The 16,671-nt window shown below is 40.7% G+C and overlaps 1 protein-coding gene across 13 annotated transcripts in view; it reads right to left on the bottom strand.

Annotated features, from left to right (window-relative positions):
• The window catches only part of macf1a (microtubule actin crosslinking factor 1a), a 136,214-nt gene that overhangs the window by 70,485 nt on the left and 49,058 nt on the right, over positions 1-16,671 (bottom strand). For 8 of the 13 annotated variants that reach the window (XM_087787100.1, XM_087787107.1, XM_087787102.1 and 5 more), the window contains exons 1-4: positions 3,030-4,112; positions 894-1,060; positions 635-747; positions 328-434 (exon numbers count right to left, since the gene is read on the bottom strand). In XM_087787100.1, the coding sequence (XP_087643226.1) occupies positions 328-434; positions 635-747; positions 894-1,060; positions 3,030-4,112 (1,470 nt within the window). Of the gene's footprint in view, positions 1-327; positions 435-634; positions 748-893; positions 1,061-3,029; positions 4,113-8,117; positions 8,211-8,873; positions 8,952-9,833; positions 9,924-13,450; positions 13,513-14,762; positions 14,969-16,671 lie in introns of those variants that run through there. The other 5 variants (XM_087787108.1, XM_087787113.1, XM_087787109.1 and 2 more) reach the window with 2 other exon arrangements.

Raw genomic sequence — 16,671 nt, 5'->3', positions numbered from 1 at the left:
ACGCATGCACTCTTCTGAAGTAAATGTCTCGCCCATATTAGAATCAGCTAAATTCCATGGTTTTCGTGCAATAGCTTTTAACATAAACAGTTGGTGAAGAATTAAATGTAATATTAGGTCAAAGAATCACCTTCCACTAGATCACCTCACACATATGAGATACACATGTAGACAGAAAACCATCAACACTTACAATTTAAAGTCACTAGTGGACTTTACTTTACGAACCCTGTGAACTTCTTGCTAGGAGGCTGCCGCACTAAGCACTACACAAAGGTCCAATTGTTTGATATAACCAATTCAATTTTTTTTAAAGGCATGGCTTACATGTGCTGGGATTCCCTCGCCTCCCTCCGGGATTTTGGGGAAGGCATCATAGATGGAAGAAACATAGGTGATGACAGATTTCTCATCTGGAGTAACGACATCGACATCTGCCAAAAAGAAAGAAAAGGTTGATCAAGATTGTGTTGGTAATGCTTAAGTGCTAATGCTTGGTGCCAATATCTGGACTGATATTTAGAGATTTAATTTGATGCACAAACAGATGAATCTTTAACATGATTATTAAATGGTATAGATATTTCTTTCATTGTAATATCCAACATGCAGAATGTAGGATTAACATTCTCACCTTCTGAATCCAACAGTCTTGTGACTCCTAGCGACTCTGCAATTTCAAACGCCTGTTCAAGATTCTGACGGTTGCTCTGCTGTGAAACCACCTCCATGTCGATAAGATCTGGTCTGAAAATTAAAGAGAAAATAAAGCACTTGAGAAAAAGAAAAGACAGTCAACAAGTAAAAAATGCTTTACAACCAAATTCTTTGTAGATGTTTCTAAATGAAAGGAAACAGTTCCCCATGAGCGAGGAACGTTGTCGGCCTCTCACCTGTATCTGTGCAGCAGAGCGTTGAACAGGCGTCCGTTGTTCCAGGACGAGGTGAAGTTGGCACAGTGGAGGCCCGGGTAGTTTTCGGTGGCATGACGACACCATAGTAACAGTTTCTCTTTCGCCGTGAGATCAGCTGACTCACCGCTCACGTAGATCTCCGAGATCTATAGGAAGAAACAACATAGAGAGGAAGACAAGCTTGAAATAATGTAATGACCATTAATAAAGGGTAATCATTTGGTTTTATGAAATACAGGGGTTGGAAATAAACATTTATATAATACTGCCATGGATGATCCAGCACTCTTTCTTGTGAGCTTATGTCTCTTACTTGATTTAAGCAGTTTGGACTGTTAGAGTGAGCTGGCAGACTGCAGCGGTAGCCAAAAATAAAACCACGGGTAGGCTGTAGAGGATGGTAACTTGCATTTTTCTCAGTATTATCCTGACAGAAATGAAGAGAAGGCCAAGCTATAGATCCCGCTGTTTAGGATGTCCTACGTGACAGCAGTCACCCGTCATCTACACAGCTTCTAATGTCACACCTATGTGGTCCGGAGAACTCACTATCATAGCTCATTCTTCAAGGAAGCTATACGCGTCACAAGCTCTCACCGGCAAATTAAACGATTTGTCCCTCAGCCTTGAGTCCTACACGTACACGCTAATAAATGTCACGTCTCAACGTTCCTTCAATAAAATCTGAAACATTTCCATCTGGTACAAAAGATTAACCTCTTTACTGCACACGGTATCGCGCTTCAATCTGACAGCAAACACTGAAGGTTGCAGTCTGCAGAAGTCGTCATCAACCACACGCTCTTCTTTCCACGGCTTGAATTGTGTTTTGCCAATTTACTATAAATGAAACTGTGTCATCCACTGTGGAATATTCTCACTTAAACTAAAGGAAGATAAACTAAGTTCAGTTTTCAAATCATCACAGTGCATTTTACTGGTATTGGTATTCTACAAAATATCTCAGTTCAAGAGCACACACTGGTTTCCATGGGAGTCCTAATACAGTCAGCAGCACCCATGATTCACCCCCTGAGGCAGTGTGGCGCACCCTCTTTTAGAAACATGGCCTCTTTGAAGTTAGCAGAATGACAGGGAGGCAGAGCGAGAGAGCAGGAAAGAGATTAGAAAATTGAGTATCGCAAGAAAGGCGTGAAAAATCTGATAACACCGTGTTCATTCAGCAAGTTTAAAAGTAACACTAAAATAACATGCGTCTCTTCTAGCTTTTGTCAGAACTGATCACATTATTAACAGGTTTTTATAGATTATAGTTTTAATTGTCAGAATACAAGATATCATTGGATAAGTGTTAAATTCAATCCCACCAATTAACATGGGTATGATTGCAAACTAAACTAGAAAGTTCTCCATGTCTGAGGTCAACTGGACTTTCAGCTCTTTGGTTCACAGACATGTGCGATGGCTAAAATAATTGTTTGAGAAAAAAAAAGGCTTTATTTTAATGTCGTTTGCGTTAATACTCCAAAAGTACTCCCGCTAAATATCGCGAGTGCCCTTTAAAGTATATAAATTTCCATAGTTAACGATGTTTTTAACCAAGAATTGGCGCTTAGTTGAAAAGAAAAACAAAGTGATGTTTGCTGGTAAACATCTGGACATTAGACAGAAAAAACTGTCTGATTATTTGTCGAACAGAATCCTATCTTTTGTTGACAAACCAATTGTCTGTCACTTTAGTCCTTAAATAAAAAAAACATCCGTTAGAGGAAGAAAGGAAGTACAAGTAAAAGGAAATTGAGTGATAGAAGGAAAGCCAGTCTGTGTGGTGTTGATTAGACCCTGGAGATGAAGGCCGGAAGACTGGAGGGGGGATGACAACAAAAACCCAAATTTAAACCGTGAAACGGAAGAGCTTCATAGAGCATCAGTGGACACTGCAATGAATAACCAGAACCTTAATAGTAAATAAGTAGTCAAAATAAAGTGATCAAGGGAAATTAACCAACACCGTCCTTGCTACAGTGAATAAATTGTGTATGAAAAAAGGATAGCACTCGTGTCTTGAGTTTGCTCATATCAGTATTTAGACAATGGTTATTTCAGTACAGCATTTCAGATTTTTCAAATATAGAGTAGCAAACAAAAGCAAACCTGTGTCAAGTATTTAAGAGATGTAGGTTGCTGCAAAGACAGAGGACTTTCCATCGCTGAGTCCAGCCTCTCTGTTGAGCTGCTGGTCATCCCTAGCCAGTCAGTCTGACTGGGAGTGGTGCCACTTGTTCCTGGCGACGTAAGCTGCAGGTCACTCATGTAGCCAGACTCCAAGAAGGGTGACCTCTCTGCAGTTTGAACTGGCGTTCCCAAGCTAAATCCAGTCAATTGAAACCCTGAAGGATCCTTACTTTGTTCCTCAGACAGCTGGACTTTAAGAATATTTTCACTAACAGGGGATGGGACTAAGCTCCCTTTATGCACCTCCACCTCACTGGCACTATCAGGACTCCAAACTGGAGAGCCATAGTCACTGGGGTACACTGTCCTGACCACGCAGAGTTTACCATCCACCTCTTTGATGTGAACAACGCCTTTGTGCTCCTTCTCAAGGGGTGCATCCTCAGACTCCACCTCTCTGTTTACCTGCTTCTCTAACTTAACCTTGTCTTTTTTTCCTTTCCTTTTGTGTATCCAAGGTTTCTCAAGGACCCCCTGTACTTTTTCCCTAACGCGATAGACCCTCCCTCCACCTGGTGTGGTACAGGCTAAATCCGGGGCTGTGTTAACAGGACTGGTGGTGGTGGTTTGGCTTGGGATACTAGAAACATCAACAATGGCACTGACGGCGTCTTCCTCCCCAGGGAAACAGAACACTCCTTTCCAGGCCGGACTTGGTTTTGGAGATGGTCCTAGTAGTCTTCTTTCTAAAGAGTCCTTGTAAGTGGAGCATCCAGGGGAGAGAGTATTGCTACGAAAGTCAGGCACTGATATAAGAGTCCTATCTTTAAAATGTGAGTCTTTCATTTTTAAAGCAATTGATCTTTCATCTTCATCCTCATCGCGGTCATCAGGCTGGTAACTCTTTTCTGGGAAGCACTCTTTCTTTTCCACCTCTCCTTTTTTGCCCTTTTTTCCTTTGCGCTTTCGTCTTAAACGCAAGCGCTTCTTTGGCGATTGTGGTGGAGATCCACCAAGCTCTCCTTCTCGAGGTGGTCTCACACAACCTATAGAACTCCCCATCACGTCTGTGCACCTAAATATTTTTAGCACTACTTTTTTCTCTATTTAAGTTTGCATAGTAATTCTGTATCTATATGCCAGTTGATGAGCAACATTAGAAGAACGTTGATACATTTGTTTCCTTTCTCCATGGAGTGGAGATTGAATAGTTGCCTAACAGGGTAAAGCAAGATGCAAAATTCCCTTGTGCTCTGCCCTGTGTCAAGTTCATTTCCATTGCTGCTCCATAAGGACCAAGGACTTTGACCATTTCAGCAGCAGATCCACAAAAAAGAGAATTTTTTCAGGGCAGACTTGCGATTCATTACAGGGTTATAGCAGATGTGCTAATCTTGCATCAGATGTGTGGAGCAGTATTTTCCCAGTAGTTTGCCGTCTCATTCCTCCTTCGATCAACAGTCGGTGAAAGTTGACTTATACATATATATAAATATATATATATTGGTATTCAGATAAGAGCGTTAATCCATTACCATACTTTCACGCCGACCATTGGACCGAAGAATTTTCTGTTAGTACAGGGTGTCGTGAGATCTGAGATTCAGGTCCAGCAGCAACTCATGAATTTATTATTCTACTCTTGGCTGTGTGCAGAAATAGATTCACACTGAACAAGATTGGAAGATGAAATGTTGGACACCAGTAAAATCCAATCTGTCACAGACATCTCTGAGGTCCAAGTATCCCGTGTCATTCTGTCAATATCCCTCGTAGTAACTGCAGATGGAGTGGGTTCCTGCCAAGGTGGCAGCGAGTCCGATATTTGAGAAGCAGCTGTTTTTTTCTCAAAGGCAGGTCATCAAGGGAAAACACTTCACCCTAGGAACAGTTCCACAGGTTCCCCAAAGCAAATGTCAGACTCCTAGGAGACTCGTTTTCATAAATAACGGTTCCATGGCTGTCCAATATCATGCCCCTTCCAGTGCCCTGCTGTCACGGTGCCAGACCAGTTGCCTCTTCATCAGGTGGTGCAGTGCGACGATGCAACAGCCGACAGAAACACTTTCACAGATTCTTGCAAAGAGGTAAAATAAGTACTTTCTTCGTCCTTTCTCTATGACCCTTAAACGTCTTTCACACGCTTCCAGGTCCACTGGGTTTTATTAAAAAGAAGCATCTGGACCAGGTCAGAAATAGTAAGCTATTACTCCATGGTCTTAAAGTCCAGGTGCGGTTATCTTCTGGTGTGCACAGAGTCTTGGGAGTCCAGATGAAGGACAGTCTAGAACTTTGCCCAGCAAAGCATTAGCATGGAGAATCTGCCTTCTCAATGCCCTTAAAAAACAGCACCACGGACGAAGCAAAACACGAACACAGGGCGGCTCCTTTTTTAAAAAGATTCCGTCAGACAAGCTTGGCTGGATTGATCCGATTGATACAGTGTAGGAAGGAAAAAACACCCTGACAGTCTTGGAGAGAATGTAGCTGCAAAGCTTGGTGATCCACTTTCCATCTTTACCGCATCACGGATGTCTCCCGGTGCTCGGCGTTTGTAGACGAAGGCCTAGCGTTCCGGGGAAGCCAGGAGCCACGGTGACAACAGTCGGCCTGAATACGCTTCTGCCTCGGCAGGCTTTGCTTCTCAGCTGAATCCCTCACTCGCGGAGGGAGGAAAGCGCTTTTATCTCCGACTGCTGCAGCCTCGCAGTCACTCGTGCTCTCGCTCTCTCAACATCCACCCCTCCCCTCCACTGTCATCCTCATTCTCCTCCCATTCCTCTCTCTCTCTGCTTGCTCCCTCACTTTTGAGCTTGCACTGCTGGAAATACACAACCTAAAAGCTTTTTCTCATTGACAGGATTGATGGAAAGATGTGGCAAGTAGGAAAGGACTAGATGTTCGAGTGAGTGCTGCACTTTCTTTTACATCACCGACTTACATCAGTGTACAAGTGATGGAAAGCGATTGGTGGAAAGGAGAGGTAAGGTTGGGGGGGGAGGCAAGAGATTTGAGGGAATTAAGGGAACGTTAAAGGGAAAATATGTCAAACAAGCCTCTCAATCTGCACTGTGACAACATTGGCTACAACCATTTGTACAGCATTTGATTTGGTTTTGATTTATAGTGACTTAAAATTAACTCAAATCAATGACCTCACTTTGCTGAATTCAATCCATCATCATATGGATTTTTTTTATACATATTTATATTGTATTGATGTCCTCCTCTAGTTATAAAGCAGGGGTCACCAATGCAAACAGAAGTACCCCATAAATAACCACCCATTATTTTGGATTTTGGGTCTCCTATCATGTTTCTTCATTGGTAATTATAAAATAATCAATATTGATTAAAGTTAATTGGATGAATGTTATTTACCATCTTTAATTATTAAGTTATTTCAGGAGAGCTTTAGCAACCAATTTGTGTAAAAAGATAGGTGGCCCCTGTTCTAGGATTAAAACATTTTTTTCGCTGTACCATGTGGTCTCCTTAGTGGAAACAGTGCAATGACGGAAGAGGCCTGACAAGTTTGGAATAAAATTGTAAAAGAAAAGTGAACAAAAATAAAAAGTACACCCCATCATATCAAAGAAACTAACTACACTACATTTAGCATGACAAGGGAAATATACTGTAATAGGTCAGGTGGGTTGCCACCCTTCCACTGACGCATATGATTTGTTGCATTTTTGCAAGGCGTCCTAAACATAGCACACAGCTGCCTTCTCTCTCTCTCTATGAGTAAATACCAGACTTGAAATTATTAAGGCGGACTTGGAACCTTTTTATTTTTAATCCATAAAAAATGAGGATCATTTGACTTGATATTGTCATTAAATAGCTAAATATGAGACATGTGTACACATTTTATTGGTTAAATTTAGCGGGCGACGTGTCAAAGGGCGGAAACCGATAATAAAAGTTTGGCCCCAAGCAACGTAGCATAGGCGAGAAAAGCATACTTGCTTGGACTGCCTATCATGTGACATCCATGTGTTTGCCAACTTGCAATTTCAAGACACCCTCTCTTACTCCTACCGGTTACATTTCTAAAAGAAACCTTGAAAAACACCTACGAAAACTCATACTGCAGTAAGGTGCTTCCAGCTTCATGACATGAAATATACACTCAAGAGATGCATGAAACACACAGCTAAAGCACAAGCCCACAAACATGGCAGCAGGGTGGAGTCAGAGGGTGTTGGGCTCTAATCAACCCCCCAGAGGCTTACAGCCGCTCACAGTGGCTTCATGCCATCATGAGCCGGAATCAGCTCGCAGCTTCACTCTCGTGCAGATTTCCCCAAAACTACAGTGTATTAGAAGATCAGACGCTTATTTGTTTCATGATTTAGCATCACTGCAGCGCGGCGGCCGACAAAAGGATCACACGTCCGGAGCATAATTTAAAATCTCTCATGAAGATGCTAAGGTGGCAACCAGCTTTATAAAAGAAAATGAAGAAATTAGACTATTTTTTCAGCATTGCTGCAAACTGAATATGTTCCACAAATCCACAGAGTTGTCTAATAAGCTGTTAAGGTGCATCATATTTTCTACAAACTCTCACATCACTCTTCATCTCACTTCAGTGAATGGTGCTGATTCATGCTGTTCCACTCTCTCGCTGTCATGCGCTGCCGTTTCCAGGGCAACCAATGGCCAATAGTCACATGACAGGGCAGACTAGTGCTCAATGGCCAGAACTGCAGCTTCAGATTCAAAAGTGCACTCTGGACTGAGCAGATGAATCAATGTGAAATGAATGATTAATATGTCGCTGATAAAGAGGCCAGTCGGAGCTGATACAACAGAGAGGATTGGAGGTTGTTATATCAACCTTAATGTGTAGAAACTTACTTTCTCGTTTGGGTTTAATATAAACCGCCATAGCACCCCAAATAAGACGGAGGGTCATAATGTTATGTCTCATCTGCGTAAAACAAGCTTGTAGCTTACACATGGATCTATAGTTTTGTTCCAACAGACAGATTTAACCAACAATACAACAAGCAGAAGCAGCATCATAGAGTTTGGGTCATGAAACCACAGCAAACGTACCTGGAAGTGAAGAATGATGGTCCAGATGAGACCCAGTGTAAGTTTGGGGTTCCCATCAGTGATGTCATCATTCCTGATGTTGACCAGTTTGACCTGAGATGAAGTAAAGGAAAACATTAATAAATGAATATAAGAAAAATTAAAATATATTTGGTAGTTAATAAGGTAACACATGTTAAAGCAGCATTATGAAGCAATAAAGCGTTTAAAAGGGTCCTATGAACTGGCAAAGAATTGGAAAGAGCACAGACATCTGCCAAGATACTTTTAATCCAAACATTTTTGCTAGCCGTTTTGCTTATCCAGCAAGGATAAATACTACATTATTATTGCTAATATAGCTATTATAAAAGATTTAATGATCTTACTAAAGGTTATTGTCCAGTTAAATTAATATTTCTTGTGTGATGAAGTTAAAAAAAAGAAAAACAATATTGTTTGTTTTTCACATAAACAGGTGACAACTTTCCTTAGCATTAGCATGAAGTGGATCGGCACTGCATACAGTGATAAAGTATCTTTTAATTCAGCTAAAGCTCTAATAAAATGACATTTTCACATTAGTCTCTTGGCTACATTTGTACTCATTTTAGGACTTTATATTACTAGAGTAACTTGGTTTTATGTACAGAATTAGCCTAGCTGCTCACTGAGCTAGCATACAAGTGAAAGTTAGCTTAGCATGTTGACATAGTAAAAGCTCAAATTTTAATTAGGGTGACACTTTCATTGTTAACGAAAATAAAACACAAATACCTGTCTTTGTTTGAGGAAATTCAGCGCTATCTCCACATTCTGAAGCCGATGAAATCTCATTCGACCTTTTTCTCGAGGCTGAAAACAAACAAAGACACAGACGTAAGTCGACTGATCCTCTGTCAGGTTCCATCACTCGGGCAGGCGTGACAGTCGTCCGTGCAGTGAGACAAAAACTTCCAATGTAAGTGAAAGAATTCACTCGTGTGGCCTTAGAAAGTTTACATTCATTAGTCACACAGACAAAAGAGACAACTCTGAAACAGGCAGTGGCTGTAAATGTCATCAATGTTTCATTTGCAAACCTTATGGTAACAGATATAAACCTATTTTAATAATATATTGAGTGAATATTTATATCACACATTAGTCACACATCTTTGCAGTAGAAAATATGATTGTTGACATCCTCCTGTGAGTATAAATCTGAAAAAGAACATGCTTATTAGTCAATTTAGTTAACAAAGTCAACAACTCTTGTTTGTAGATCACAACACTCTCATGCAGCCGCACAGCTCCACCTATGGGAAAAGGCGGGTAGTTCGGCTGAAGGGTCAGCGGCGACAGACGTAAGGTGGGAGGTCAGACATACTCCCTGAGCGCCTTCATCCTCCTCCTCCTCTTCCTCTCCTCCCAGCATGATAAGAGGAGGAGCCTGAGAGGTGAACGACCTTTGGGAAGGAGGACCACTCTTTGGTTGCTATGGTGACACAAGGAAGAGGACGAATGGAGGAGAGAAAATTCTGAGTGGTAATGATGTAAAAATTATTTAATACTGTTTAATATCGTAATTTTCTGTGCGACATCTATTACTTGTGATAAAAAATAGTGAAAGTATGAGTAAAATGTGCTGATGTCAGCAGTGTGTACAACACCAGATTGATCACATGACCTGAAGGAGGAGTTTAGAGACACCGAGAACAGAATAGAAAAGAGAAAATAAGAGTATAGATACAGTACCAGGGCGACGCCGGACAGGACCTCCAGCAGGGAAATGAGGTTGTGACCTTCTCTTAAGTCTTCGTAGAGGTCGTTGATGTGCTTCCTGACCTGTGTGGACCAGAGAGGACGATCAGAACAACCTGACACTACACACTTAAAAAGGTTAAACTGTCTGGAGAGCAGCATCGTTTTTTACAAAAGCAGGAACTCAGGATGAAAGCAGCGTGAAAGATCACTCAACGTTTAGCTTTATATTTTCTCTTTCCAGTGTAGTTGATTCAAAGATTCATCTCTTAATGCTGCACTATATCAATGGCCACTTATAAATATCTGTCGTTCATCTCTGATCATCTCCTTTCTGGCCGTCCTTGAGTCTAAGCTCAAGTGACACGTGAAATTCAAGACAATAATTATTACACGTTCCTCCATCACACTGTTATTGTGAGCCTGATCTTCACAGTTTTTCCATCTAGAATGTCCCTTTTTTTACTTCTGCGTGGAGATGAAATAGCAGAACCACAGTGGTGCTGACTCAGCATTAGCGAGATGCGTGAGTGTGTGTCAGTGTCGCTCAGGTTAGCAGTCGTATGACTGTCGGCTCACATCAGCCGCACATCTGTCGGGAACATTATTCCTCAGCGAGTCCAGAGATGTCATAAGCTGGGAGGCAGATGTCAGACGGTCAAGCACCACGAGCAAAGTAGTTCACTGATGAAACCAAGCAGGAGTGCGTTCATGGTTTAATTGGCACTATTTCAACACGATCACTCTAATGAACGAATGAAACACTGGGAGTTTAATTTCCTGTGCTCACTAGTGTCTTTTTTTTCTTCTTGATCCACAGATTAGTTGCTCAACATTTCTGTTCAGCACATGCTGAGACCCTATCGAAGCCAATCAGAAAACATCCTCTAAATACTGATTCCCCGATTCATCCCAATAAGTTTGTCATGTACAGTTAATTAAGCCTTCAGGAGTATTTAAGATGTATAATAAACTGGTTGCTCAAAGAATAAAGCAGAAATTTAAAGACCAAATAAAAAGCACTGTATCAAACAAATGTTGATAGTTGTTTTGTTTTATATTATATATACATGCAAATACATGCACTGCCTTCAATCATTTTTGTGTTGCAATTACACTTCCCTCCGCTGGATGGATCCTGCAAGATCCCAGCTATGACTAAGGACAAGAGGATACAATCGATTCCAAAAGCTTTTAAAGCTGATGTTTGGACATATTTTTGTTTCAAAACCAATTAAATCAGTTACTTTGTCTGTATTCATGTAGTCTGTAATTCCGCAATACCAGATTCAAGTACTTGTCAATACTACAAATATATCCTGTTTTCTACATCTTACAATAAAATACATACACACAACTATTCGTTGATACATTTTTATCTTGCCTTAACGTCTACTGCTTTTTACTATTAGTAGTTCTATTAAGATATGTCAAGATAGCTCAAAGCAAAACATTACCAAAAACCAAGTACATTTCTTCACATGATTTAACAGGAGAAACTTCTCGTCTTACACAAAACATATTCATTACATAACTAATTATAGATACTGTACAACAAATGTAATTTACCTCAGCCTTTTATAATATTGTGTATATTAAAAACACAATAATTGCCAAAAGTTTTACTTAGGTTTTTTGGTACGAGGTCTTATATGAAAGCAACTGGAAGTGAGGTCGATGTGACAATCAATTACTTAAGCACTTTTGTAATAATTAGTAAGACAAAAAATAATTTGAATGCATGTATTGTATGTTATATGTTGCATTTATGGCAAGACCAATGTTTATTAAGTACTTAAACTTGTCATTGAGTATTTTCTATTTACATTTTTTGGTCCCAGTAATAAAATATTTATTTTCCAAGTTGTAAAAGTCTGTCAACATTGAAAGTCAATATTTCTCTGCTGAGATACGGAGGAAGGATGTTAACGCTCGTTAAACTTCTGCTAACCTGGTCACACAGAAGAACCCTCACACACACTTAATCCACTTCTTAAGCTCGTGGATTGTTGTTACACTTTGGATCTGAAGAATGTGGCGGTGAGTCTGCAGGTGACGTCAAGGTCAGTGTTTACACCCCACACACACCTGAACAGCCGTCAACACACACTCTCTACTGTGCACACAGGAAACTGATGATGTCACTCAACAGGAAGCTACAAATCCAAACAATGTTTAACCTTATTATTCTAAATCTTTGATCTTTTTTTTCTTTTTTTTTAAAGCAGAGGTTCTTTTCCGAGACAGTTAAAATATTTGAATGTAGGACTACATGTACTAGTTTGGAGGTGAAACACCTGCACAGGAAGTAGTTACAAGTTCATCGACACAGAGGTGGTGAGAAGTCGAGAATGTCGAGTATTCATGTTGCAAGAGGCATGAATGGAGCGTCTGTCTGACCCCATAACTCACGAACAACTGCCTTCATGTAACAAGAGATCGGCTGGCACTGCCAACCGCCACCAATCTGGGTCACAGGGGGAGCTAGAGAGCAGCAACAAGGGGCAAATGACATGTCTGAATCATTGGCTTTAGCTGTCTCTGAACACATGAGATATTAAAAACACACCAAAAGTTATTATTCAGTTATCATTTTATTTGTATTTGTAAGATTCATAAACCCATAATAAATATAAATACAAATCACTTTCAATAGGGTGTCATAGCTAAAGTAGCTCTATTGGATAGATGCAGCAAAGCTACTAGCTGCTGGTGGCGCTACACCTGTAGCACATATTACTTCTTGTGTGGAGTTAAACATTTGCTTCAACAGGAACAATAACAATTTCTGATCAAGATATTCATCACATAAAGCAGTGAACCGAATTGTTGTTTGTTATCCACAAAATGCTTCTGAAGTTTACTCTGTTTATTAGTCCAGTTGTCTTTGCATTTTTTTCATCATGCCAATTACCCATTGGACAACTCACCTTTCTATGTTCTATGTTCTACAGCGGCAAGATTTATGGACCGCGGTGAAGTTGGTTTGATATTAATTTTTCGCTTCGTAACCAGACGAACTTTGCCTGCAACATGCCTTCAATTAGTCACCGATCACTGTCGTCAAACTTCCAAGAGCCTCTTTAGCTGCAGATGTCCGATAAGATAGTTATTTTACGATATTTAGACAACATCTGTAACCTTGAAAGGCCTGTCACAACTAACAGAATAAAATAAAAAATAAAAAATATATTTTTAACTCCACTAGTAGTGGAAGGAAATAAAATGTTTTTCTTAACTTCACTTCACCAAAAATTATATCTATGTCAGAAATGTTCGTTTTGTTTATTGTCTATTCAATGGCAGAGATATAACTAAATGACTCATTACCACGAGCTGCCCATGTTTACGATCAGATCCGAGTGTTCCACCTGGTTCATGAGTCTGGAGTAGGTCTATCGTAAATTAATGTGAAAATCTGAGAGGAGATTTACTCAGGCTTCATGAATGAGACCCACTGTCAGGCCACATAACACATAATTATAGTCTGGAGTTTTGGGTACTCATCTCAGATTATTCATCTGAACTGACTTTGATTCATGATTTAATCCCTAAAATTGTACCACACCTTGTGTTCTTGTGCATCTGCGAACTGTGTGACGTAGACCTACCTTGATGAGATGCTTGTTGATCCATTTTGTGAACGTCTTCTTCTGCACTCTGTCCCGCTCATCTGCACAAACAAATAAAGTCGGGTTAGTAAACAAGAACCAAAAGATTGTACCTATATTTGGCTCTGGCACTTCTGATTTAAAGGTCACTGTTGTAGAGGTGGCTGCTATCGCCCTCTACAGTTTCACCCAGAGGAAGGCAGCCCAGATTAGAATGGACTCTGATGCTTGTGTTATCTCCTTAAATTGTTCCTCCTTCTGGATTTGCGCTTCCTGTTCAGCGCGTATCTCGTCATATCGGTCCAAGCATTTTAGCTTATGGTTTAAGAAAAGTAAATCGACACTTAAAAGAAAATTTCCTGCTGCCACACACAGATCCAGTAGCTTCCTGTCAAGGTGATAAGAGGTTGCCATGGAGACCTTGTGTCACATAGAGGCCACGTGGAAATGTTCAAACTAGTATCACTTCCTCCTTCTTGCGTCTTAAAATGTTTTTTTTTAATCTCATGTCATTCCTTTTCTCACGCCTGAACACACATGTATACACTTGCCATGAAAATGTACCACACCTACTTTCAAAGAAACTCAATGCAGGATGAGAGAGTGAGTATCAGGATGAGTAAATCAGGAACAATATCAACATGCTCCCTAAAACACACCTCTGACATGGAGAGTATCAAAGAAATAAAAACATGACTCATACAATAATTAGGTAGAAGACACAGTTACACACTGTAAAAGTGTCCACACAAATAATATTAACACACTATACAAAACAAACTCTACAGAGATGCGGCAACACATACAAACTCAGAGAGCGCAGACCACCACCAAGCAGCTCAGTTGCTCAAAAGTGGATCACCCACTGTGAGCACAGATAATTAAAAAAATATATATTCATGTCAGAAAAAGCAAACACTCCTTGGCAGCGGTAATCAAACTATTAGATAAAAATTATAATAAACAGACATGTTTAAGCATGAACAACAAAAGTACCCTGGCAACCCACACCCCCAGGCAAAGATCACAAATTTCAACATTCACTTGCTAAATAGTTTCAGGACTGCGACACGACAAACCTGCCGAGCAGCAGGTTGTGTGTTCAGAACAGAAACTCACACACTTTAAAGTGTAGAGAATGTCAGTTTTGCTCTCATTGACACGTCAGTCGTCTTCAAATCCTGGCGGGACAAGTGTGGCAGTGTTATTTCCAACAAGCTCACACACCCAAACACACAAGGGAGATGTACACACACACTCCCTTCTGTACAAACAAGACACACACTCAGCTCGGGGTAACATTGACACTGACCTGCACAACACATGAGTGTGTACAGATGAGCGTTGAGTTGACATTCGTTCCTGTAGTCCGGCCACATCCTCACAAACATCCCACTTTGGGAAAATTAATCCACATCAAGCCGCCACCTAGTGTCCGACCAGGAGAACAGCAGGTGGAGTGGCAGCCGGCAGCAGGTGCCGAGCTCCACAGGTGTTCCTGGCGTCCAACCGGACCCTCCACATGGTCCTTCACTTCTATTTGACAAGCTTCTCGCTCCCGTCTTCTCGCTGCTGCAGCTCTCACACGTGTGTGTCAAAGTCAGACGCAGCTCCTCCTCCTCCTCCTCCTCCTCCTCGTCCGTCCAAAAAAAGACCAGCCTCCTCCCTCTGTTGACTCACTCACCTCGCTCATACTTCCTCTCCAATCTCTCGCTCTCTCTCTCTTTCTGCCTCTCCTTTGCAGTGACTCTGCAGAGTGATTCTCAAAGTACACAATCCCTGTTTGAAAGAGCTTGGTTTTTACTTTTCTTTTTCCAACACCTGAGTCAGTAGAATCTCTTCCGATTGTCCATCTTTTATTTCAAAGTCATCTCTGGTTCAATCCCAACTGGTCGACAGCACTAGTTAGTGTACTACTTTGTATATATATTTTATTCTAAATCGTATCATTTCAGTGTTAATAAAGAAGGATAAGTTGTTGTCAATGTTAGCTTTAAAATGAATAGTTAAATCAAATCAAATCACTGTTAAAGGTGTCATCAGGTTTACATCACTTTAGGGTTTATAGCCAAAATGAGATCAGTATTTTTAAATTGCTTTTGTTTAAGAACGACATAAGTGAAGAGACATCAATGATCAACTATTGTTTGAGCAAGTAATGTAGAAACAAACCAACCCCAACTCATTCCTCAATGACAAATCGTCGTCCGTTTTCCAAATAAACTGGTTTTACAAACCATAGTAAAGAAAACCCTGAAGCTTTTCTCTCCATAAAGAAAAGTCTTCTGGCCGGACTTAACTCAGCTCAGCATCTTTGAATGCGGTGTCAGGAAACGCCAGACACTAATTTAATATCGGGAGGAAGTCAGGCCTTAGCAGCAGACCCACTGATCTCATCAGAGCGTGTAGCGTGAAATGGAGGAAAAAAAAAATCAGGTTTGAATTGAACGTTGGAAGGACACCAACATCAGACAGTATTGAGAGCAATATTGAAATGAAAAAAGCACATGTTTCTAGCAGGATAATGTACCTGTAATACCAGTCATTACAATTGTCTCTGTGAGGTACAGTCTATAACACAAAATGTAGGCAAAGTAAATGTAGGTTTTGAGTTCAGTCTAAAATAGTAACACAACTAGAGCGTAATTTGTGCTTTGCAAGCAGCTGGCTGTAATGTTAAAAAAAAAAGTAAGGTCTAACAAAGTGGAACATCGTGTATGATCATTAATTTGAGCATATGATGGTCCATCTGCACCGAGCAGCTTTACTTATGGTGGTAAATATCACGTGTTTACTGGCTCTTGATGCGTCACCCTGACATCACCATACTTTCACCTTCACTTCTTCAGTTCTGTGAAGAACCACTTAACGTCTCAGTGTCTCTAAGGAGCACGGGTGACTAAAAATACCAGACGCAGCTTACGTCACTTAATGCTGGACGGGTGCTAATCTCATCCACGCCGTTCTTCGGTCATCGAGGCTTACATGGGGCACACTTTCACCCAGCAAGTCATCCAGAGGTTAGTGCCTCTACTTTCACTTTCTTGTTACGGTTTCTTTTTGACCAGAACTTTCACAATGAACATTTGTAAAATGTCCTCCATGACCTCCTGTCAGTGTGGTTCAGCCTACAAAGGGGTTTTCCCTGATCTACAGGTGAGGAACAGACCAGTGGTTGTGTCAACAATGTGGACTTCAAACTGTAGAGGGACAACCTTAAC

Source organism: Callionymus lyra, chromosome 3 (assembly GCF_982586985.1).
Source record: "Callionymus lyra chromosome 3, fCalLyr1.hap1.1, whole genome shotgun sequence".
Classification (NCBI taxonomy): Eukaryota; Metazoa; Chordata; class Actinopteri; order Syngnathiformes; family Callionymidae; genus Callionymus; species Callionymus lyra.
Note: the sequence above shows the minus strand (reverse complement) of the source record. Positions and strands in the feature narration are given on the sequence as shown.